This window comes from Lacerta agilis, chromosome 14 (assembly GCF_009819535.1).
Source record: "Lacerta agilis isolate rLacAgi1 chromosome 14, rLacAgi1.pri, whole genome shotgun sequence".
Classification (NCBI taxonomy): Eukaryota; Metazoa; Chordata; class Lepidosauria; order Squamata; family Lacertidae; genus Lacerta; species Lacerta agilis.
This window is the reverse complement of record NC_046325.1, coordinates 4269291-4291411: the sequence shown is the minus strand read 5'-3', so window position 1 is coordinate 4291411 and position 22121 is coordinate 4269291. Positions and strand designations below refer to the sequence as shown.

At 54.5% G+C, this 22121-nt stretch overlaps 1 protein-coding gene across 1 annotated transcript in view; it reads right to left on the bottom strand.

The window, feature by feature from the left end:
- Positions 1-22121, bottom strand: part of DNAH2 (dynein axonemal heavy chain 2) — a 112487-nt gene that overhangs the window by 25947 nt on the left and 64419 nt on the right. The window contains 27 exon segments of the mRNA XM_033170284.1: positions 94-241; positions 497-636; positions 2096-2256; positions 2373-2540; positions 2725-2868; positions 3866-3996; positions 4512-4597; positions 7187-7299; positions 7302-7374; positions 9352-9378; positions 9380-9422; positions 9424-9458; positions 10251-10264; positions 10267-10297; positions 10299-10354; positions 10357-10474; positions 10612-10746; positions 10748-10811; positions 12771-12862; positions 13817-13969; positions 15094-15252; positions 16356-16493; positions 16583-16719; positions 19985-20102; positions 20532-20750; positions 21230-21355; positions 21865-22017. Coding sequence (XP_033026175.1) covers positions 94-241; positions 497-636; positions 2096-2256; positions 2373-2540; positions 2725-2868; positions 3866-3996; positions 4512-4597; positions 7187-7299; positions 7302-7374; positions 9352-9378; positions 9380-9422; positions 9424-9458; positions 10251-10264; positions 10267-10297; positions 10299-10354; positions 10357-10474; positions 10612-10746; positions 10748-10811; positions 12771-12862; positions 13817-13969; positions 15094-15252; positions 16356-16493; positions 16583-16719; positions 19985-20102; positions 20532-20750; positions 21230-21355; positions 21865-22017 — 2982 coding nt within the window.

Below are 22121 nucleotides of genomic sequence, written 5' to 3'. Positions count from 1 at the left end.
AGGCTTGGTTTCTCATTGTCAAACAAGCCCTGCCAACCTTCAGGACAGCCCCCCCTCTGCGCCACTTTGGGAGGGGCAGGGGCTCTCCCTCACCGTGTCCAGGCTCCCCTTTTCCACGGATCCCAGGTCCACGCCCTCCAGGTACTTCTCTGCGACTTCCAGGAGGGCATCCTTGGGCCACTCAGAGAACCAGTCGATGGTGGTGCAGTTCACCAGGGCAGGGTACTGCCGGATCCAGTTCCTGAGGCACAGCGGAGAGAGCCGTGGGGGTGTTGCGCCAACGATCCCTCCCCCCCCCCGCTTCCCTTACTCCTTGGGCCTTGGCCATGGCGCTCTCGTTTGCCCACCCCACTTTGCCTGCCGTTAACGGCCATTTTAATCTAGCTGCCCCTGTGTCCACCAGGGGTCGCTGTTGCTCCAAGCAGAAGCCGCCCCTGTGCCTGTCTAGACAGCAGCCTCTGCTCCGATGATCCCGGCAGCTTCCCCCTCCCCTCACCTGAACGGATCCCCGACTGGGCTCAGGCACAGCACCACGTGCAGGTTGTTCCGCACCCTCTCAATGAGGAAGGCAAAGAGGCTGTCCTGACTCTCCTGGATGCCCTCTGCCCGAGCTGCATCTATGATATGGGTCTGGATCTGGGGAAGAAAAGGTGGGCGGGGGGCAGAGAGAGGGGAAAGAAAGAGGATCAAGGAAAAGGAACCTGTTGCCAGTTTTGAAACGCCCCTTGTGGAAACAATGAACCGCTCCGTGTCATCCGTTCAGGTGCTGCTCACTAGCTCTGCCTCAAGCTTTCTGTGCCAAGGAGAGGAGCAGACCGTGGTTCAGCTCAGTCAATAGAATCATAGACAGTTGGAAGGGAACCTGAGGACTATCTAGTCCAGCCCCCTGGCCCCTGCAATGCAGGAATATGCAGCTGTCTCAAACGGGGATCAAACCTGCAACCTCGCAGCACCATGCTTTAACCAGCTGAGCATGAGACTCTGAATCTCAGGGCCATGGGTTTGAGCCCCATGTTGGGCAAAACATACCTGCATTGCAGGGGGTTGGACTAGAGGACCCTCGTGGTCCCTTTCAGCTCTACAATTCTATGATTCTATGAACCCGGGGGGACAGAACCATCATGGGAAGGCAGCTTCGTCTAATTTCCCCTCTAAATATAATTATTGGGGGTTCAAGCAGGCCCAGATGCTCAACCCCCCAAACTCAGGTGCTCAAGGGGAGAGGAAGGGCAGGCAGGAAGCCAAAAGCACCTGAAGAGAGAGGTTTTCAAGCTCTGCAGGTCTTCAGATGCTGGGGGGAAAGGCTCCAAGCAGGGTCACAACTCTGAGACCAGGTATGACGGTCACAGCCCTACCAGAGTCATCACAATGAGTGTATTTCCACAGGAGCCAGGTCCACACACGCATGGGGCTTTTGGGGGGGTGGGTGTGGGGTGGCTTGGAATAGCTCCTTGGTCCAAAAAGGTGGCTCCTAATATGTAGCCTCAGTACCTCTCCTTTTTTAAGAAATCATGTGCTGCCTGGGACTATTAATTCAATAAATAACAACAACAACAATCCTGGTAATCTCCCAGCTAGAGGGTTGTTGTTGTTGCTGCTGCTGCCACTGCTGCTGTTGATTGAATTTATTTACCGCCCTATACTGGGGGTCTCAGGGCGGTTCACAGAGCAAAATTAAGATATAAAACCACAAAATACCTAATAAAAATAAAAGCAACAACCCAATAGCCCCCCACCCTCAAAAAAAAACCCCACATTTTAAAAGGGCATAGTATGTAAATCGGATCAACCAAAGGCCTTGTTGAAAAGGAATGTTTTTGCCTGGCACCTAAAGGTGTATAATGAAGGTGCCAGGCGAACTTCCCTGGGGAGAGCACTCCACAGATGGGGAGCCACTGCAGAGAAGGCCCCGTTCTCGTGTTGCCACCCTCCAGACCTCTCCCTTCCCAGGAGGAGAATTCATTCAGCCTGTCTGTTGAAGCAGAAAGGCATGGATCCCTGCAGAACGGAAGCAGAACGGCATGGATCCCTGCGCTGCCCCCCCCCCCAGCCCTAGTCTTTCCAGAGCTCCTTGGGGTGTGGAAGAGACACTAACCTCCTCAAACTCATCTGGCTTGTACAGGTTGGGCACCTCCCCGGAGCTGAGGATGTTGTTAATGTCCTCGAGGAAGCACTCGTCCGCAATCTGCGTGTCCACAAAGAGGAAGGTGGTGGGCTTCTGGTCCACCCCGGTCTGGCGGTAGAGCTTCTTGATGTCTGCAGGAAATAACAGCCGGGGGAGGGCCGGTTAAAGGAGAGGGCGTGTGGCTACCCCAGGCTGGCATTGCGGGCCAGACTCCCAAAGCTGGAGGGAGACGGGGGGGCATCCTTACCTTCCCGGAACTCTTGTTTGCGGTACTGCCTGGAGACCTCGATCTGGAAAGTGTAGTACTCACAGATGTATGAGGCCAGCCGTGCCAGGCTTTGGCGCCCGCTGCCACCGATGCCCACCAGCAGCATGTTGCCTCGCGGCTGGCTGATCACCCGGACGATGCGGGTTACTGCAGGGAGAATCAGCACCTGGCTGTCAAACCCCACCTGCAGGAAGGTGCTGCCCTGGGCCAGGTGTAAACTAGCCTTCCAGACTGAGCTCAAGAGTCCTCCCCAATGCCAGTTCATGGATGGGAGGTCTCATGGAAATGGGAGAGAGAGGGGGGGGGTCTCAGCCGGGATCCTCTCACTCACTGTGTTCAATGGCGTCCCGGAAGAGCACCAGTCTCATGGGCACCATTCCTGGCGTCCGGTTGAGCTCGCCCAAGGCGCGCTCCATCTCAGCCTTCAGGACGGCCATGTCTGTCAGGTCCTCGTAGACGTTGCGCATGAAGTCCCCTGGAGGGAAAGAGGGGCAATCGGTATTACGGTGCGATCGCATCTTACGTGGGGGTTTTCAAAACAACAACAACTCATTTACTGAAACCTCACCCACAGGGAGCATCCCAGGCCAGAGAGCGTCTAGCTTTCCAAACAAGGTGGAGAGCTTAAAAGCCAGCTACCCAAGGCAAAGGGGGCTTTTAAGCTCTCCTCCTTGCTTGCATTTAACTTGCGGGAGGTCAACTAGCGGCCTTCAATCGTGCAAGTTAAATGCGAGTAAGATGGGATCACACTGTATTATTGGAATCTGTTCTTATTACTCCACTCCCCTTTCAATCTTTTACAACCATGACTACAAGTGCTTTGAAAAACGGTGGACAGGGAATGCTCCCTTGGCAGAGGCCCTTCTTCCCGGGTCTGTGAGAGAGAGCAGAGTAAGAGCGCTGCCGGATGAGGCCAATGGACTCTCTAGTCCAGCATCCTGTTGTCGCAGCGCCTGAGCAGAAGCCTCAGTGTAAAACCTGCAAGCAGGATCCGAATGCAAGAGTCAGTCCCCTCTCCTGCAGTTTCCAACAACTGGTGGAGGCAGAGCAGCCATCATGGCAAGCAGAGAAAGGTTAGGATGAGCTCAAGTGCCGTATGGTAGAAAAGAGAGATGCAATTTTAAACATTAATAATCAACAAACAAACAAAAGCAAATACATCTCCTAAGATGAGAACTGATGCAACGTGTGTGTGTGTGTGTGTGTGTGTGTGTGTGTGTGTGTGTGTGTAAGCTAAAAATGAACCATGTGCTTTTTTCTTCCTTATGCAAACTGATGGAGATCTAAATGATTAATCGACTCAGGCCGATGAAGTCAATCAACTTCCAATCAGGAACCAGTTTTAAGACAGACAGACAGCACCACCTAATCTCACAACCCCAAAGGGGATTTGGGTGATCTTTAAACTGGCACCTCCATCACACACCCCTTTGCCTCCCCACCTCCAGCTCCAGAGAACAGCCGGTACATACCAAAGATGGGTGAGCGCTTGTTGGGGCAAAGGTTGTGGAGGGTCAGGTCAAAGTGCGTGCCCAGCTTCTCACTCAAGAGGGCAATGAAGGTTTCCATGTCTGCAGCGTCCACCAGTCGGTCAGAGAAAACCCTGACGGAGAAAAGAAGGAATCCATGTGCTCGGAGATCACCCATGAATCCAGAAGCCTCCTTGTGGGGTCCAGGCCAAGGGGAAGAGGCACCCAAATTCCTTAAAGCCCAGAAGCAGCTTTGGGAAGTAGAAGGGCTTTCCCTAGACCCACAGCTAAACACCTCCAAGTGATCCTCTTCTCCCACCCAGCAACTGCGCCTGGGCAGGGCATGGGTGTTTTGGCGACTGTTAATGTCAGTTTCTGATGGCCACAGCACTGCCCACAGGCAGAGTCTCCCAAGGAGACATGGCACCCAGGGGTGGAGCGCGAAAAGCCTCCACAAGCAGCAGGAAATGCTGAAAGTGAGCTGGGGGGGGGGGCTTTCAAAGAACTCCCACCAATGCTGTCAGGCAGCCTTCTCCTCCCACCAGGCCTCAGTCTGATGGGAACTGTGCACCAAAACACCTGGAGGGCACCAGGGTGGAATAGGTGGCTCTTGCACAGTGGCAGAAGGCGGCAAGCAGGACATCTGTACCTGAAGCACTCGTGAATCCACAGGCGGGTGAGGCTGGGTTTGGTGTCGTGGAAGTCCTTGTGGGCTCGCAACATGCCTTGGAAGACCTGAGACAAGCGGGGACGACAGAAGAAGAAGAGTTTGGATTTGATATCCCGCTTTATCACTACCCAAAGGAGTCTCAAAGCGGCTAACATTCTCCTTTCCCTTCCTCCCCCACAACAAACACTCTGTGAGGTGAGTGGGGCTGAGAGACTTCAGAGAAGTGTGACTAGCCCAAGGTCACCCAGCAGCTGCATGTGGAGGAGTGGGGAAGCGAACCCGGTTCACCAGATTACGAGTCTACCACTCTTATCCACTGCACTACACTGGCTCTCGCTATGGACCCCAGGCAAGCATCTTCTAGGCCAGTCCCAAGGATGGGCCCACCCCAGCTGGTCTTCCAAGGAGAGCCATCCCACGACCACCCTCAGCAAAGGCCCTAAATGCGCCTGCCTCTTGTCCCAAGGAAGGGTCGTCATCACAGCTCAGTGGCTCAGACCACCATCTGACTCCACTGCAGAGGGTTGGGCTGGAAGACCCCTGCGATCTCTTCCAACTCTACAACTCTACTTTTCTGGTCCTGAGGATGTTATTACCAGTACCTGTCTTGCTCGGTGAGAAGCAGAGGGTGGAAATCTTCTTAAATAACCCTTTTTTTTTTCAAGGTTGGCAAGCAGGAGACACTTCCAAGCCCTCTCTCCAGAGGTGCAAGAACACAAGAAGAGCCCTGATGAATCCAGCCATTGGCCCGTCTAGCCCAGCATCCTGTTCTCACAGTGGCTAACCAGATGCCCCAATGGGAGACCAGCAAGCAGAACCCAGGTGTAATAATAATAATAATGATAATAATAATAATTTATTTATACCCCCACCCATCTTGCTGGGTTTCCCCAGCCACTCTGGGCAGCTCCCAACAGAATATTAAAAACACAATAAAACATTGAAAACTTTCCTAAACAGGGGTGCCTTCAGATGCCTTCTAAAAGTCAGGTAGTTGTTTATTTCCTTGACATCTGGTGGGAGAGCGTTCCACAGGGCAGGCGCCACCACTGAGAAGGCCCTCTGCCTGGTTCCCTGTAACCTCACTTCTCGCAGGGAGGGAACCACCAGAAGGCCCTCGGAGCTGGACCTCAGTGTCCGGGCCGAGCGATGGGGGTGGAGATGCTCCTTCAGGTATACTGGGCCAAGGCCGTTTAGGGCTTTCAAGGTCAGCACCAACACTTTGAATTGCGCTCAGAAATGTACTGGGAACCAATGTAGATCCTTTAGGGCCGGTGTTGTATGGTCCCGGCGGCCGCTCCCAAGCAATTCTCCCCTCCTGCAATTTCCAGCAACTGGGATTCAGAAGCATTTACTGCCTCTGATTGTGGAGGCAGAGCATAGACATTGTGGCTAGTAGCCATCGTTAAGTCCTCTCTGCCATGAACATGTCCGATCCTTTTTTAAAGCTATCAGGTTGTTGCCACCACTGCCTCCTATGGGAAGCCAGGGTAAAGCCAGAAGGCCCTTCTAAGTCTGAACATTCACAGGTGAGGCTGCCCAGGAAGCACAGGAGTCCCAAACCCCCCTTTGCCCTCACCCCACCACCTCCTGGTAGCTGACTAGTGATTGCTGCAGTGGGGGGGGGAGGCGTGACAGGCCTGGCAGAAGAAGCAGCCCGGCTTGCTCACAACCTGCGAGCGTTTGATGTGCACGAGCAACGCTACCGGGCTCAGGGCCGAGGACAAACGTTCAGCGCACGTTTGATGTCTTCAAACTCTCTCCAAAGTTGCCGTGCCCATTTGATGTGGGAGCGCCGCGGCGCTGGCGGGAAGGAGATGAGCTCGCCTGGAATCCTAATGCTCCCAGCCGCTGGGCTGGCACAGAGGATCACACACGCAGGAAAAAATCCATCATGCCTCGTCTGCCGGGTCTCAGGCAGAAGAAGAAGAAGTCCCCAGAGACAGGCACATTCTGTCTACGTGCTGGTGAAACCAGCCTTCCCCAACCTGGGGCCCTCCAGGTGCCTTAAACTACAACTCCCACCAGCTGGGCTGGCTGTGGGCTGATGGGAGTTGTAGTTCAGAGCACCCGGAGGGCCGCTGGTTGGAAGGAGGCTGCTTTAGATGGAGGGCAAGGGAAATATGTTCAGCCCCCGCTCAGAAGCCTCCCCTGTGTCTCTGTCTTAACCCCACAACATTGCTGTAAGATGTAGGAACAGAAGACAAAAGAAGTGGAAAACATTCTGATTCTCAGAAAGCCGCAGCATTAGGCAAAGAGGAATGAAGATGTCAGGAAGATACCGAGGGGAAAGGCGAAGGTACGGGGGGGGGGGGGAGAGGGAGAGAGAGACAGGAGCTTCTCTAACTCAAAAGCTGTGGAGAGCTAACAAGGACTTGCTTCCTTGCCTGAGGCAGAATGAGCCCAGAACTTGTGGGTGATCTGCCCCCCTCCTTGTGTTTGGAGCAGCATCAATCAAAGGGTACCTGCCTCCCATTCCTGCTTCTGAAGGATGGGGAAGCGCTGCGTGACAACGCCATGGTTTTCCAGCCACAGAGCCTCACCTGCGCCACCCCCTTCCGCAGGCTCTTTGCCACCCCTACCGCCCTCCCCGCCCCCAAGGCCCTCCGAGCTTGTAGGGAAGAGTCCCAGGGTCCGAGCAGGCCTTTGTTTACCTTGGAGATGTCGCGCAGGTTGAAGAGGTAGTGGATCTTGGCCGGGGTGGGCAGGAACCTCTGGACGACGCTGTTGTAGAGCTCCACGGTCGCCTCGGTGATGGTGTTCCCGAGGGCTTGAGCCCCTCATCGAAATTCTGCAACTTCTGGTTGATCATGGTGCCGAAGATGCGTCGGATTTGGGAGTCCTGTTCAGGGTGGGGGGAAGCTGAGGGCGTGACATGGGGTGGCACCCGCCCCATACCAGCGCCCGCTGCGTTGGCCTGAGGCAGAGAGGTCAAGCAGCTGGGGGTCACCTTCCCCCTCCTGGGCTGTCCTGATCCTGTCCCAAGGATTCATGGAATTATAGATTTGGAAGGGACTTCCCAAGGGGCATCTAGTCCTGCCCTCTGCAATGCACAGGGTGCCATCTCTGTGGCGGGCATCACAGCTCAGCGGGAATCCTCGCCACAAGATGCCAACCCCCATCAGGAGCCCCAAGGCTGCCCTGTGAGGGGCAAGAGGCCAGCCTGGTCTAGGGTGAGGAAGCAGCAGAGTCCAGAGAGAGTGGCAGAGAAGAGCCAGGAACAGCAGCTAATCTTCACACTCCCAGTCCAGGGCTGCCAGCTCCCCAGTACACATACTACCCTCCCACCCACCTTACTGGCATTGCAGGGGTTAAGGTCCTGCTCCTGCCACACCGTTCACTCCCCAGCCTCAGCCAGGGTTCTGTGAGGGCCCCGCCTTTAAAATGGGAATAGCAGCAGCCTGCCTGGCAGAGCTGTTGTGAGGATGGGGAAAATGGCAACTGGAAGGAAGAGAAGTGGCTTAAAATACTTCAGTGGGAATCAATCGTTTGTTCAGCCATACACTTCAGCTTATCCCAGCCCCCAGCCTGACCATAAAGGTATGACAAAGCTGGACCGTCATGGGTATGGGGCAGCAGGCAGTGAGAGATTTTACTTTCTTGGGTTACCATGATCACTGCAGATGGTGACAGCAGTCACGAAATTAGAAGACGCCTGCTTCTTGGGAGGAAAGCAATGACAAACCTAGACAGCATCTTAAAAAGCAGAGACATCACCTTGCCGACAAAGGTCCATATAGTTAAAGCTATGGTTTTCCCAGTAGTGATGTATGGAAGTGAGAGCTGGACCATAAAGAAGGCTGATCGCCGAAGAATTGATGCTTTTGAATTCTGGTGCTGAAGGAGACTCTTGAGAGTCCCATGGACTGCAAGAAGATCAAACCTATCCATTCTTAAAGAATCAGCCCTGAGTGCTCACTAGAAGGACAGATCCTGAAGCTGAGGCTCCAGTACTTTGGCCACCTCATGAGAAGAGAAGACTCCCTGGAAAAGACCCTCATGTTGGGAAAGATGGAGGGCACAAGGAGAAGGGGATGACAGAGGACGAGATGGTTGAAAAGTGTTCTCGAAGCTACTAACATGAGTTTGGCCAAACTGCGGGAGGCAGTGAAGGATAGGCGTGCCTGGCGTGCTCTGGTCCATGGGTCACGAAGAGTCGGACATGACTGAAAGACCTAAACAACAACAAGTCCTACTCATTGAAATGAATGAACCCAAAGTAGTCCTGTCCATTCACTTCAATGGTCTGAGAACATAAGAAGAGCCTGCTGGATTCAGGCAACGGCCCACCTAGTCCAGCCTCTGTTCTCACAGTGGCCAACCAGATGCCCATTATGGGAGACCAGAAAGCAGGATCCAAGCACAAGAGTCCTCTCCCCTCCTGTGGTTCCCAGCAACTGGCACCACCCTGTCCTGCTCTGAGCGGGACGAGCGGCCATTTCGGATTTCATTCTCAGGCCGGCGCCACTTCCTTGCCAGCGCCATCATCCGCCGTGCAAGCTCTCCCCACGCCTCCTGGGCAACTTGGATTGGACAACAGGCTTTGTCAGTGCCCTGCATTATGCAGGAGAGGAAAACAAAAGGCCGCGGGCACCTCGGGTGTGCAGAGGTGAAAGGGGAGCTTTCCCCCTTGATCTCAGAAAGACTCTGGAAGCCAAAAGGCCAGCTGGACGAGCCCTCGCCACCAAACCAGGTTGCCCGCGTGGACACACGCACGCACAAGGGGGGGGGAGCCAGGCGGCGTCTGCGCTGTGGTGCCTGATTAACCCTGCCCTCGGAGCGTCCCAGCCGGCCTGCGTAGACCAAAGCCAGCCCTTACTGTGGGGAAGGTCATGTTGATGAGGTTGGAAGCGGCTCTGAAGCCGGCTAGAGATCACGTTCGCCCCTCCTCGGGGGCCCTTTCATGGCTGCCATCAGGAACATGTCCTGTGGGGGAAGGCAAACAGGCAACGGATCAAAACCAAAAGAAAACTAAAAGACTTCTCGCTCTCACTCTCTCCCCCCCCCCACAACCTCCGCCGCCCCTTTCCATAAAAGTGTTTGAGTAGCGCGACGACTAAACAGTCTAGAGGACCCCCGCAGAGGTGGAGGGGGGGGGGAGGAAGGCAGGCAGCATACAAATCGGGGGGCCTGCGTGGAAGTGGAGGCTGTAATAGCTGCAGCGGCATGCGCCACACTCCAGCCGGGAGGCTCTGCTGCGCGGGCACGCCCTCCCGCTCCTTCTTGCCCACCCCCCCCCCACTGCACACTCCTGAAATTCAGATGTGCAGCCTCCCGGAAAGAGACAACAACAAGTATTCCATGCACAGTCATCTCTGGTTGTAGGTTGCAGAGTTCTGGAACGGCAGAGAGCCAAATCAGACAATTACGTTAAATGCGCAATTGCGCTCGACGTGTCTGGATTTTTATTTTTTTATTGTCTTTTCACAAACGGGGCCGCGGGGCCCAGAGGGGGAAATCAAGGCTGGGTCTGTGGGGTGCAGAGCAACTTCTTCCTCTCTGCCGTGGCGCTGACAAAAATCAACGCTGCGAATCCCTCTCCCCCCCCCCCCCGGCCAGAGAAACCGCTATAGGGTTTAAAGCGTAACACACACACGTACGCAACCAGGTTCCAATCCTGGTCCCCCCTGCCCCCACAAGCGGTCTGTTTCAAAGAAGAAACCATCACGCGGCAATTGCAGACTGGGCAATTTGTCTGGCTCTCCCTCCTGCCCTCACCTTGATGTACTTGAGGTCTGCTTGGCCCGGTCGTACCAGAAGCCGTAGGTCCAGCCACAGGCGGAGCAGCTCCAGGGGAGGCTGGGAGCCAAACTGGTCCTTGGAGGCATGTTGAGGTCGTCCATGAAGGTGATCATGCTCTTCCCGCCCAGAGGAACATAGACGCCCTTGGTGCGCTTCTCCACCCGGCTCTCAATGATGCTCTGGACGTTGGTCGACGTGGTCTGCAAAGGCCGGGAGGGGAGCGTGAGGCCTGCGTTGACGGATGCGCCTCGCAAGGTGCTGCCCACGTCCCTGGAGCCCATGCGTGGGGTGTGCCAGGGGCGAGGAGCAGGGACCCTCCCCTCCCTCAACCTGTTACCTGAGCGGACATGTTGATGACCAGGACAGCCCACTTGGTGCTGTCCAGGGTCTGCAGGACGCCCTGGGCAATGGAGGTCTTGCCGGTCCCCACCAGGCCGACCAGCAGCACCGGGTTCTGGTTGGAGATGAGGGCTGTCGACGAGGTAGTTGTAGCGCATGGTGTCCACGGTGGGGACGATGATCTTGTAGAAGGGGGCGCTGGGAAGAGAAGGGAGGGAGGGGGAGATCCGGGCTCAGCCCCAGGGGTGAGGCATCGGCTCCTGCCATGCTTGGGACCTGCCAAATCTTGGCTGCTTCCCCTCCCTCCTCCACACTGCAGGGCGCCAGAGCCCGGGGGCCGTTCTGGTCCTTCCCGACGCGGCTGTCACGGCTCCAGGAAGGACACTGGCCTAAATGCATGAAGACATCCGACACGAGACGCAATTGGCGCAGCTGTCACCCCCGCCGGAGCCTGACAGCTTGGAAGGAAGCCACTGTTAATGAAGGCTTGTCCCTCCGCCCGGCTTCTGAGGATGCAGGCGGCCCGGCGGCCCGTGGCAGCTCGGGGACCACGTTCCGGCAATTTCAGGCACTGATCGGATTAGGGGATGCGAGGGGCGGGAAATGGATCCGAGCCACTGGCTCGAAGAACAAGATCGGCTGAGCGACGCGGTGCACAGCGAAGGCAGGCTGCTCGGGAGCCAGAAAGGAAAGGGATGCAGGAAACAAAAGAAGACAGGCAAAGGGAGCGGGGGAGGGTAACTATGTGTGTATCGTAGAGGTGCCCCTCTGCTGTCACTCATACCCTGCTACTGCTGCAAGAGACAAAAATCTCACCTGAGACCCTCCAACACACACCACACATAATGAAGACCAGAGCCGTCTTAAGGGGATCTGCCGCCCTGGCGCAGGGCTATCCCTCCGGCCGCCCCGCCATGCCGCCTCCTCCGCCGCCTCCCTCCCGCGCTTGCCGCCCCTTGGGAGGGGGTGGGCTGAGCGGGGGGTGAGGGGCGTGGGCGCTGCGAGCGGCGCGGGGCTCTGCGCGCCCTTCCGCGCTTCCGGGATGGGAGGCGAGGGCGGCCGGCTCGCGCTCCGCGCGCAGCTGGACGGCGCGGGCGCTGCTGGGCAGCTCGCGCTGCATCGGGCGGGTAAGGTCGCGCAAAGCCCCGCGCCGCTCCAGCGCTCCAGCTGGGGCTCTGGGAGGCGAGGGCGGGCGGCTTACAGCCCGCCCGCCTGCCCTTGGGCGGGGGCGGTTGGGGAGGAGGAGCCCGGTATGCCGTCGGGCTCGCGGGGCGCCCTGGGCGCCCAGCGCCCTGGCGCACCGCGCCACCGGCTTCTATGGATGAGACGGCTCTGATGAAGACAGGACACCGCCATCCCTAGAATGAGCCCGTTCTCCATCGTGTCCCCTTAGCTGCTTCTCCTTCCTACTTTCTTTCGTGTAAGAACTTCAGATGGGCCCTGCTAGGCTAAAGCAAACGTCCACTTCACCCAGCAACCTGCTTCTCACACAGGCCGACTCCCAGGCTTGAAGGCAATAGTCCCTCCTGGCTACTAATGGCCATTCATGGACTCCCGTCTCCTCCTCCTCTGCCTCATCCATCACATCTTGCTGCCACATCTTGTGGCAGCAAATCCTATAAACCTGGCACGCAGGGTATGAGGCAGGGCTCTCCTTTGCCTCTCTTGCCACTGTCCTACTGCTTTTCAGCCAGTGGCATAGCATGGGGGGGAAGGCGTCCACAGGGGCAGTCGCCCAGGCACAAAATTGTTAGGGGGCACAAAATTTCAACGCCCAGTGATGTTTGAAATCAGCTGTGCTCCTCCATCACTGAGCTCCACTGAAAATGGCTTCTCACGTATATATGGAAGTGACCTCTTCAGACAACGGAACGACTCTTTTTTTTTGTTATCTCTGTGTCTGTGATCTCCTGGGTGACGCAGACACCATTAGGCAGTTGAATGCGCATGTGTACACCACGAATTTCCCTCCCTCTTACCCACCCTTTTTGAGTGGCCCCGGGCACTGGCAACCCACAATAAGCCACTGCTTTGAGCCGCAGAAGGTTGAAGAAATACAGGTTTTCAGTTTCAGGGGCTGAGTCACACTCCCACATTAAGCTCCTCCTTCCCTGCCTGGGACTGGCAGAGAGCAATATGCAAAAGTTGTTTACTTACTTGGATGGGTACCTCCACATCTTGGGCAGTTTATCTTCAAAGGAAGACCATTGCTTCCGCTTGGGGTCAACGTAATACTCGTAGACTGTATCCTGGGAGGGAAAGAAGTTAGCTTGTCAGAGGGGTGTATTTTCAGCAGTCCTTGCAGGGGCCTAAAGCTGTGCCTGGATTGTGGATCTCTCTGGGCAGTGGAAGGGTTTTTGACTGCAAATGGCTCTTAGGAGAGATGCCCTGTGCACCTTCCCAGAGAGAGAAGACCCATTTTTTCTTGCCCACCTCCCTTTAGGTCTATTAACTCACATGCCCTCTTTTCGCCTTTGGGCAGGGGCGTAGCAAGAGGGGGCGTAGGGGGCGGAGCGCCCAATGTTCCATAATGGAGGGGGTGACAAATTATCAAGGAACAATTACTGCCCTACTAGGGCGATTCATAAAAACTTTTTAAAAAAGCGTGCTCCAAAGGTCTTATCTTACTATACTAGGGATTATATAGCTATATATGAAATTTCATGCATATCGGTTAATATCTTGACCCTCCTCCACCAAAATAGCTGTTTACTTGCGTGTTTCCTATGTTGTGAAGGCTGAAATTTCAGTTCAGTGGAGTACTTACTGTTCCCAACCCTAACCCCGTGGAAAGCCATCTAATTAGACTTTGATTTGATTTGAGGTGTTTTCAGGAGGTAATTTAATTATTGTTTGATTTATACCAATGTTATGTATCTGATGCTAGCCACCCTGAGCCCGACTTCAGCCGGGGAGGGCAGGATATAAATAAAGTTTATTATTATTATTACTTGTTATTATTCGTTTGTAAGAAAATATGAAATAACGTAAAACCATTTTTTCAGGGGGGGGGAATCAATGGGGGGGTGACAAGAAATTTTCCGCACCGGGTACCACCTGACCTTCCTACGACTCTGCCTTTTGGGTAGCCTATCTTGTTCAGGCAAGCACAACAGCTGCAGGACTTAGCCCAGCCTCATAGCACCACCCCACCCCACCCCACCCGTCGCTGCCATCCCTCGTGGGAAGTGCATCCAAGTGACCTTGTTAGGAAAGGAGCCCTCGATCTCTCGAAGGAAGATGTCGATTTTCTTCCGGCCCTCCTCGTCCACGGCTGCACACAGGGACCAGATCATGCTGAAGATGAAGTACATCTCCACCACCGTTGAGTAGTTTTCACTGTCCGCGGGATTCAGCTGGGGGGTTCAGAAAAGCTCTCCTCAGACCCACTGCCACCCAAACTCGATGAAGCCACCTCCCTAGAAACAAAACTTAACACTGCTGTGGGATAGCTCACTTGGTAAAGCAGGAAGCTCTGAATCTCAGGGCTGCTGGTTCAAGCCCCAAGTTGGGCAAAATATTCCTGCATTGCAGGGGATTGATCTTAGATGACCCTTGTGGTCCCTTCCAACATTACTATTCTATGATCTGGGCTTTATTTTTTATTTTTTTAAAAATAAGATCTTATTGAAGCTTTTTCATAATACAATAAGAGAAAAGAAACTAATCGAAATACAAATAAGAACAGAAAGAGAAAACGGCAAAGGAAAACAAAAAAAAAAAATAGAAAAGGGAGGGGAAGGAAAAGAGAAGAGAAGAAATAAAAATAAAAAGGACATCCAAATTTCCATTTGCTAATGACATAAAAGAAATTATGTCAACCCATGACTATATTGCTTTCAGATGAATATTATGCATGGACAAATTTAATGATACAGTCGTACCTCGGAAGTCGAACAGGATCCGTTCCGGAAGTCCATTCGACTTCCAAAACGTTCGGAAACCAAGGCGCAGCTTCCGATTGGCTGCAGGAAGCTACTGCAGCCAATCCGAAGCCACAGAATCCGCGTCAGATGTTCGCGTTCCAAAGAACTTTCTCAAACCGGAACAATCACTTCCGGGTTTGCAGCGTTCGGGAGCCAAAACGACTTCTGAGGTACGACTGTATTTGGAATGTATTTTTGGAAACTGCAGTGACCCATGAATCGATGTATATTTGACGGAAACAATAAGTTCATGCATTTACATATATGTTATATACCGGTAGTTCTGTAATCTTAAATATATTTTAATGTCATTGTTTTAATGTTATTGTTGTTTTCCTCTGTCTGTTAAAATGTTTTCTGTATGCTTTCCCTTTTTTCTTTCTTTCTTATTTTAACTCATTGTAATATTCTTAATAATTCTTTTTTAGAGAGAGAGGCAAGGGGGCCATCCTTGACATAACACACCCCAAATGCTAGGTGGCCCCAGGAGGGCGGAGGCTGATGATGCCCCCAGGGCCTCCGGAGCGTCTGACTGGCCCTTGCTTGCCACTTACCCCTTCATCAGACGACGTCAAGGATGAGAACAGCTTGCAGAGAGATACAATCCCACTGTACTCGGGGATAGGGACCAGCTCCTGACAGTTGTCCTTCTTGAAGGTCAGCATCTTGTTGGTAAATTTGTCAAACATCCGCTGCAGGGTTTCCGCTTCAGTCTGGGAGGAGACGGGGGCAAAGGCAAGCTCGCTGACTGTCGACTATTTGATTTGCTCCTCCTGAAGACACCCGCAAACCCACATTTGTCCCTTCAGGGCTTCCCTAGGACATCTCCATCCCACCCTGACCAGTGCCAGATTGATGTATAAGCTAAACAAGCTGTAGCTTAGGGCCCCACTCTCTTGGGGGCCACCCCCCCAAAATTAAAGGAAATAAAACTGGATGTACATTTCCACAATGTAAGATAAAAACAAATAAAACCTACCTACAGCAATAGGGTTTTGTGTTGTCTAGGCTCCTATGATGTAAGTCATGGGTCCCACCTGCTAGCCTGCTCCCAAAAATATCACTGGCTTGCTCCTTTCTATATATAGGGTGCCTACATTCTGCATGTGCAAATGGCTTTAGATACCTATGAGGTCCATAAATTACCATATAGTATATATTCAACACAAAAACAGCGAGAATTTGTTGTTGACAAAGGACAGCTGGACATAGAAAGGGCCCCATTACCTTCAGCAGCTTAGGGCCTCCTCAAACCTAAATCCGGTCCTGACCCTGACCCTCACACGGTCGGTAGCTAGGGCTACATTATTGTTGCTATTTATTACATTTATATCCTGCCTTTCCTCCAAGAAGCTCAATGTGGCATATGTACTTCTTGTCCTCCGCATTTTATCCTTCACAACAACCCTGTGAGGTAGGTTAGGCTGAGAGAAGGCAGCGACTGACCCAAGGTCCCCCAGGGAGCTTCATGGCCATGTGGGAATTCAGCTCTCCCGGGTGTATGAAATGAGCAGGGCAGAACAGGGTGGGGGGAAAGGACGGACTCGACCCGGCATCAGGTGGCTTTGACAACCCACTGCTCTCCCCTCCTCAAATACAGTGGACGCTCGGGTTGCGGACGTAATCCGTGACGGAGGCACGCCCGCAACTCGCAGCATTCGTACCACGCAGAGGCGAGTCTGCGCATGCGCATGACGTAATTTGGTGCTTCTGTGCATGCGCGAAACGCCGAAACCCAGACAGTACTTCCAGGTTCACGTGGAGCGCAACCTTAAAAGACGTAACCTGCAGCGATCATAACATGAGGTGACTGTACCTTTGGGCGCTTCTCGATCCAGGAATGGACATAGGGCTTCCAGCCCAAGTCACTGTAGTCTGTGTAAACCATTCCGCACCGGGAGACGGTGGCGGGCGAGGCGACGGCGAGATTCTCCACCTCAAACAGCAGGGAAACCTGGGGCAGGTGGGGGAATGGAAACCACCAATCAGTTCTGGCCAAGGAGCTGCTGGAGTGGCTGGCTTGTGGGGGCATCTCAGACCTACCTGCTCGGGCATGGCAATCCTCTCGCCATTGATGAGGGTCAGCACCTTGTTGTCGTCCATGACGGAGTTCATGCTCTCGATCCACAGCGTGTCCACAGGGCCGTCAAATAAGATCCACTTCTCGTCAGGTTTCTCGTCTGGGCAAAGAGGAACGTTAAGAACTCCGAGTCCATAATGAGGACTCCTGCCTCCTGGGCTACAGCAGGAAGGATCTCAAGACAGTGAATTCGCTGCCTTCCTTTGTATACCTTACGTGGAAGCCACAATAGGTAACTAAGTGGGCTGAGGAAAAATTGCCTCTCCTTGAGTCTTGAAAGAGCCACGGCCAGAGTAGACAGGGTTCGACTGGGTGGCTATCAGCGTAAAGGCAGGGGTCGGCAAACTTTTTCAGGAGAGGGCCGGTCCACTGTCCCTCAGACCTTGTGGGGGGCCGGACTATATTTTGGAGGGAAAAAAATGAACGAATTCCTATGCCCCACAAATAACCCAGAGACGCATTTTAAATAAAAGGACACATTCTACTCATGTAAAAACAAGCTGATTCCCAGACCGTCCACGGGCTGGATTTAGAAGGCGATTGGGCTGCATCCGGCCCCCGGGCCTTAGTTTGGGGACCCCTGGCTTAAAGGGCTTGAAAAAAGGGTTGGACAAATTTGTGGAGGAGAAAGGCTGTCAATGGCTACTAGCCACAGGGGCTATGCTCTACCTCCATGGTCTGAGACAGCAACATTTCTGAGTACCAGCTGCTGGAAGCCACAGGAGAAGAGAGGGCTCTTGTGCTCAGATCTTGGTTGGATCCTTAAATGTATTTGGGAAGACATACCAGAAGAGCCTTTAGCAGACTCGTCAGTCATCTTTTTTACGCTTCTACATCAAGGAGAGCTGGAAACAGGCCCTTTAAAAAAATGAGGGCTGGGATTCCCTGAAAGCCAAATTCCGTAATTCAGGGGAACAGAACAGCAGCTGGTCAACAAACAAGGGGCAAAGGGTGGGGCGCCAGGGACAAGGCTTGAAACACACAGAGTGGATTGAAACACACAGAAATTTCAAAAGCAAAGCAAAGAATTTCTTCCAAGGTCTTGTTTGCAGAGATTGATTGTCTGAGACAGAGAGAGGTGCCAGCTTGCTCAGAAAGGAAGGGTGATTGGCAGCCAAGGCAGGCACCTGGCACGGCCAAGGCGGGCCTCCCGGAGGGTAAATACCTGTGCAGACCTCGCGCATGATGGAAGCCAGAACGCCATCGTGCCATTCGCTGGTGGCAAGGTCATACCTCCCAAACAACTCCCCGAGGCTCAGGGCTTTGGGGTTGAGGGAGAAGTCCTGCAGTGGGGGGGGTCAGATGCGGACAGGAGTCTGGGTTAGAGAGTTAGGAGCTACCAATTATGGGCGGGGGGGGGGGGGAGCAAGGCCTGGCTGGGCAAGCAAAGGTCTGGGCTTCAGATGCCCAAAGGTGGAAAACAGACCACAGAGCTGGAACAGCCCAGCAAGAACCAGCACTCAGCTTTGCAAGGGAGTCGTTCCAAAGGCCCAGTTCCCACCACTGCTCATATGGATTATTTCACTCATGGGGGGCTATCTTTCAAGCAGGAAGTTTGAATCATTTGACTGAATCGGGGTCGAATCGGGGTCGCCTTCCCCCCACCAGCATTTGGAAGGTTTACGAGGGCAAGCGGAACTGAGCCTGGCACCGAGTCATGGCAAATGAGTCAAGCCACCCCTGTTACCATCTAGCTCAGCGTAATCCAAACAGTGGGGGGGGTGAGGGGTGAGGTAGCTAGCCACACACAACACTGCAGCCCCAGCAGCATAAACAGAACCCCAGAAGTCATCCAATCTGCTTCACAGGAGAGTCAGACACTGTACCGGCAGGGGGGGTGGAAAGAAAGGGGTCTCTCCTTGCCTTTCGATCCTCTGTTCCCTGTGCCCCCCCCCCCGCAAAGCAGCCAGCCCTCCAGCACAAAGCAGGGATCCCCCGAGAGGAAAAGACAGCGGGTCACCTTCACCCACCCAAAATCAACATGCATGCCAACAGGTTCCCATCCTCAATTATCATAGAGATTGGGGTCAGAGGAAGGCCTTCCCCCGCTCCTTCTCCCACTGTTTCCTAGAAACGGCAGTGCCATCGCCCCGCTGGCATGAGAAAAAGCAAATGCCCGCGGGAGGCCTCCTGCCGGCACTCGGAGATAATCACCGGTGCCCCCTCAGGGTGAGGCTATCAGGTAAAGCGGCATGAGCTGGGGGCTGGGGGGGGGGCTGAGGAGAGGCAGTCAAAAGCACGTATTTCCCCCCCCACCCCAGGCCTGGGGCTCAGTGCCCCCAGCCCTCAAGAGGAAATCCCCCGCAAAGCAGGCACCTGGTGCCTCCTGGCTACATCCAGCAGCTCCTTGGGCTGTGGTGCCCCCCTTGCTGGGTGGGGGGCAGGAAATGGTCTTTGAGAGGCAAGCAGGCAGGCAGGCAGGCAGGGGGAAGGCTGGCCAGGCCACAGCAAAGGTGAAGCAAAGATGAGGGACTGCCAGTGAGGGCTGGAGAGGAGAAAGCAGGAGTTATGGCAGAGCTGAGCCAGAGCAGTCTGTAGTTTGAGGCCTCTGCCCAAGCAAGGCCTCTCCTTTGCCCCCTAAGCTCCCTCGGCGCCTGTACATTGACTAGCATGCCATGGGCTCCAACTTCAGCAGCCTAAAGTTCACAGCCGGCATCGAGAGCGGGTGGGAAATTGCCCCAAATACATGGGTCACCCACCAGCATGCTTTGCACAGCCCCCCCCCCGCCCCGTGGCCACAAGCAAGTAACAAGGAGGACAGGAGGGGCTTGGCTGCCCTACCTGCACACACACTTTGGCTCCCAATCATCATGGGGGCAGCAGCATCTCCTGTGGAACTGGCTGCCACAAGATGGGGCGGCAGCGGCAACTGGCTTAAATGGGGAATGGAGACCAACTCATTAAAGGTAGCAGTACGGCCACTAGTTACGGATAGCAAAATGGAGCCTCCAGGTTCAGAGGCATTGTAGCTCTTAATATGAGACAATGGGGGGGGGGCAAGAGGGGACAGCGGCTGCCTTTCTGCCCTGCCTCCTGGGTTTCCTGAAGGAACAGGATGATGGGTTAGAGAGGCCTCTGGTTTAATCCAGCAGGGCTCTGCTTATGTTCCCTGTGGATGTCACCGTCCAACCCACCTGCCCTTTGCCTGCTCTGTTATACATTTGGGGCCTCTGAGTACCCCAGACTCAGCCTGGCCTGCGGGACAGCAGGACTCAGTTGCCCCCAGGGAAGAAGATGAGTGCCTATAGGTCTGAGACAGTGTGGCCTCTAGGCAGGAAGGCACTCTGATACCTCTCTCTCTCTCATTCTCTCTCTCTCTCTCTGTTAGCAAGATGGCAGGAGTGAAGGGAGGGGCCCTGGTGTACCTGCACATGCCAATCGCATGACGCTGGACAGAATGCCATCCGTCCACTCATTGGTGCTGAGGTTGTACTCTCCGTACAGCTCGCCCAGGGAAACTGCCTTCGGGTTCAGGGGGTACTCCTGGAAGCAGGCAGGCCCAGCAAGGAAAGAGAGCGGGAAGGTGGGAGGAAGAGAGGGGCAGGGGAGACAAAGTCAGGAGGAAGCAAGGTGCGTTTTTCTAGCTAAGACCCGGACAGACCTCTGTGCTTTGTTTATTTTTTATGGCTATTCAATTGGGGAGAAGCAAACAGAAGCTGTTTTTATATCAAGGGCGATCAACTTGCCTCCTGTCCCAAGGGAAGAATACAGCGGAGAAGCCAGCCAGCAAGGGGGGGGGTGGCCTACAGGAAAAGTGGACATTGGGGAAGAAGCCCCACCAACCGGAGAAGAAGTCTGGGATGAGCCCCCGAGGAGGTGGAGGAAGAGGAAGGCAAGGAGGGAAGCCAGTCCTCTGCTCAGCCCTGTGTCACAGAGCCAGGCACCGGGGAGGCGCAGGAGCTTCCCACTGACCCGGACTATGTTGGCCGTCGCGTCTCCGCTCTTGCAGAGGCTGCAGAGGGTGGCCTGCAGGGCACGCCAGGTGACGGTCTTGCCGCTGCCCGTGTTGCCCACGATCATGGAGGAATGGCGAGAGTTCTTGGTCTCGTACAGCTGGATCACCTTGGTGATGGTGAAGGGGATCACCTGCAAGCCCATTTCTCTCAGCTCCCCCTCAAGCACTTCCTTGAGCTGGAGGGGGGAAGAAAGAAAGAGAAAGAAAGAAAGAAAGAAAGAAAGAAAGAAAGAAAGAAAGAAAGAAAGAAAGAAAGAAAGAAAGAAAGAAAGAAATGCCCAGATTGGAAGGCTGCATAGGCAACACCTTGTTTTCCATGCCACATCTTAGCTCAGTTGGTAGAGCGGGTGACTCTCAATCCCAGGGTTGTGGGTTCGAGCCCCGCAGCGGATGAAAGATTCCTGCATTGCAGGGGGTTGGACTAGATGACCCTCGTGCCCTCTTCCAACTCCACAATTCCATGATTCTCTCCCCCAATAATGAAAGACCCCGCTTTCCCCACCACTACCACCAAGCATTCCAGTGGGTTGGTGGGTTCCACCTGCGAGGGGCTTCCCTTGGAGTGCAGCAGCTCAGCACTGGGTGGGGCTCTTGCCCGGTTTCCCGGGAAGAAGAGGCAAAGCCTGTGGGGCAGGGACGGGGCGGGATGGCTGACCTTTCCATAGTCGATGACGGGGCACTCGATGCCTGGGAAGAGGTCCTGAGTGATGGCGTTGAAGAGAGGCACGTCGCCGGACGTCAGCTTGGCTATGTTCATGTCTTTCATGGCCATGAGGAGGACCTGCAAGCAGAGGGTGCGGAAGAGCTGGCCGGAGGGTATGTGGTACGAGGGGGGGGGGAGGCAAAAAAGGGTGCCAAGCGCTCCATGAAGCACCCCAGGGAGGACCCCGTGGCATAAAGGAGCTGCTGTGTGACTGATGAAGCCACCAGAGGCAGACATGGAGAGCCAAAGATCATTTCCCCTCCCAAACCTGCACACACAACAGCAACGTTACGAGTGACTTCCTCTTCATTCCAACCGCAGAGTTCTTGGCAGCCACTAGCCTTCCAGGGACAGAGGAAGCTGCTTTATACGGGGCCAAACCATTGGTCCACCTAGCTTAGTATTGTCTACACTGACTGGCAGCAGTGGCTCTCCCGGATTTCAGGCTGGAAATTCTCCAAACCCCGCCTGGAGATGCTGCTACGGATTGACCAGGGGACCTTCCGCTCGCAAGGCAGGCTGAGCTACGGCCCTTCTGTGCTGGCCACGTTTGGCAGCACAACTGCAGAAGGCAGGGGGCTCCTCACCTCCTCATCAGAAAGGTCGGGTCGCACCCTGCGCTTCTTCCCAGCGTAGCGGAGCAGAGACGTGAGCGCCCGGAGGCCAAAGTCGTAGTGGTCTTGCTTGGAGAGCTGCTGGACAGCCAGCGAGTAGAGGGTGTAAACCTTCTTGGCCAGGAGCTGAGAAGGGGAGGAGACAGTTTGGCGAACCTCACTGGGAGGGCTCTTTTTCCGCTCACCCGCTCTGCCCAAGCAAAGCACCCCCTCCCTGAACCATCCCAACA